Below are 2,384 nucleotides of genomic sequence, written 5' to 3' on the forward strand. Positions count from 1 at the left end.
CTTACTGCCCGGCACGGGGCTGGCGTCCCCATTCCTGCACTAAGTTTGTCAGTCCTCTGCGCCGGGGCCACCCATGTCCCCCTTGGTGGCCGGCCCCTCTGCACCTCCACGGCGAAGGTGACAGTTCCCCAGGGAATGGTCCCGCTTGGGGATGGGTAGGGGGGTGGCAGGGCTGGGGACCCCACGGGGTGGCCCCCTGCCACCTTCCCATTGTCTCCCCCACCCCCAGCCCCAAGTTCAAGTTCGTCCCCGATTACCTCATGTCTGGTTTCCGCTGGCAACGAGACAGCTCGGGGCCACCGCTTCCCTTAACCCTTCCCGGCCCCGCCACACATGACCTGAGAGTAGCAGGTCTCAGCCACCCTTCCCGGGGACGCGGGACACCACTTCGTTTCCCCTGTGCCTCAGTTTCCCTGTGCAGAGCATCCTTGAGCCCTGGGGAGGCTCCCAGGGTGTGACTGGACACACGCGCACAGGGACAGGGACAGGGACCCTCGGGTCCTGGGGCTGCAAGCAGCCGTGACCCCCAGGGGGCTGGGGGTGCAGGGACCCCAGCACCCTGCTCCCCTGGGGCTCTCCTGACGCTGCCCCATGTCTCCTCTTTAGGGACCCAAAGGCCTCGGGGTGCCCGCCTCACTGTGCTCTGCCCACGTGTAGGATTTGGGAAACTGAGGCAGGGCGGGGGGCTGTGGTCAGAGCCGGGCCCCCAGTGTTTGCCCCCTGCTACAGCACAGCACCCTTGGGTGTCCCAGCTCACGGTCCCCGAGTGCTCGCACCCTGGCAAAGCACAGCACCTCTGGGTGCCCCACGGCACGGCTCCGTGCCCTGAGTACTCGCCCCCAGCGTGTGCAGCACCCTGGGGTGCCCCCGGCACGGCGCCATCCACACACCCATCCCACTGCCCCGGCACTGGCGTCACCCGCCGGGCAGGGCTGCAGCCTCCCAAAGCTGCCCCTGCTGGGACCGCTGAGGCCAGCCAACTCATATCACAAGTGAGGCAAGGTGCTGGCACTCCTGCCCTGGTCCCGCGGCACTGCCCACGGCGCTGGTGCCGGCTCACGAACTACCGGTTAAAAAATACCCAGGACTGATGAAAAGCCCCTGGAAAGGCGCATGCCACATACCGCTGCGTCTGGAGCGGCCGGCGGGCGCAGTCGGGTGAGAGCAGGGTGCCCATGCCCACCTGGAGAGGGGGCACACGGCCCTGGTGCCCCTTGTTCGGGGATGCTATGGGCACCTGGGCAGCCTGGCTGTGCCGGGGTGCCAGGCAGGGCACAGCCGGAGCCCGGCGAGAGGAGGGCAAGGTGCCAGGCATGGGCACGGCAGTGACCTCCCTCTGCCCTGGGGGACCCTTGGTGGCCCTGAGCCACCAGCAGCACCCGAGGCCCCGGCACAGGGTGCCAGGTGGTGATGCCCATGTGACCTCCCTCTGCCCTGGGGGACCGTTGGTGGCCCCCAGCAGCACCCGAGGCCCCGGCACAGGGTGCCAGGTGGTAGGTGGTACGAGCCACCAGCAGCACCCGAGGCCCTGGCACAGGGTGCCAGGTGGTGATGCCCATGGTGGGGATGCCATGGCAGCAATGCCCATGGTGGCAATGCCCACAGCGGCGATGTCAAGGCAGTGATGCCCACAGCGGCGATGCCCACGGTAGCGATGCCCACGGCAGTGATGCCACGGTGACAATGCCCACAGTGGCGATGCCCACGGTAGCAATACCCATGGCAGTGATGCCACTGCAGCAATGCCACGGCAGCGATGCCCACAACGGCGATGCCTGCAACGGCTATGCCCATGGTGGCGATGCCCACGGCAGTGATGCCACGGTGGTGATGCCCATCGTGGCAACGGCCACGGCGGCAATGTCCATGGTGGCAATACCACGGCAGCGATGCCATGGTGGGGATGCCCATGGCAGCAACGCCATGGCAGCAATACCCACGACAGCGATGCCCACGACAGCGATGCCCGCAACGGCCATGCCCACGGCGGTGATGCCCACGGCGATGCCACGGCGGCGGTGCCCAGGGCGAGGGCAGGAGGGTCCCCCCAGCAGCATCCCCGCTCTCACCTGTGCCTGATAGATACTCCCAGGATCCCTTGGTCCTAATCCCACGAAGGAACGGTTCGCAGGGGGCGTGCCTGGTGCAGAGTAGGCTGGGGAACAAACGAGAGCTCGTTAACGGGGCTGCTGGCGGCACCGCCATCGTCCCCCCCGGGGCCAAGCCCGGCCCGCTCCCTGGCACTGCTGGGACGGGCGTCCCGGGCAGCTGGAGCTGGCGGCCAGGTGACATCCCTGGCTGCGCCCCGGCAGCAGGCGAGCGGAGGCCAGGGATGCTGCGCCCAGGGCGGTGCCGCCCGCGCCTGTGCCCCGCTGCAGGGGCGG

At 68.5% G+C, this 2,384-nt stretch overlaps 1 protein-coding gene across 1 annotated transcript in view; it reads right to left on the reverse strand.

Moving 5' to 3' along the window:
- Positions 1 to 1,784: 1,784 nt before the first annotated feature.
- NFIC (nuclear factor I C) overlaps positions 1,785 to 2,384 on the reverse strand; it is a 28,721-nt gene continuing 28,121 nt past the window's right edge. The window contains 1 exon segment of the mRNA XM_019471474.1: positions 1,785 to 2,155. Within this exon segment, the coding sequence (XP_019327019.1) occupies positions 1,785 to 2,155 (371 nt within the window).

The sequence above is a fragment of the Aptenodytes forsteri genome, unplaced genomic scaffold (assembly GCF_000699145.1).
Source record: "Aptenodytes forsteri isolate BGI_AS27 unplaced genomic scaffold, ASM69914v1 Scaffold274, whole genome shotgun sequence".
NCBI classification, from domain to species: Eukaryota; Metazoa; Chordata; class Aves; order Sphenisciformes; family Spheniscidae; genus Aptenodytes; species Aptenodytes forsteri.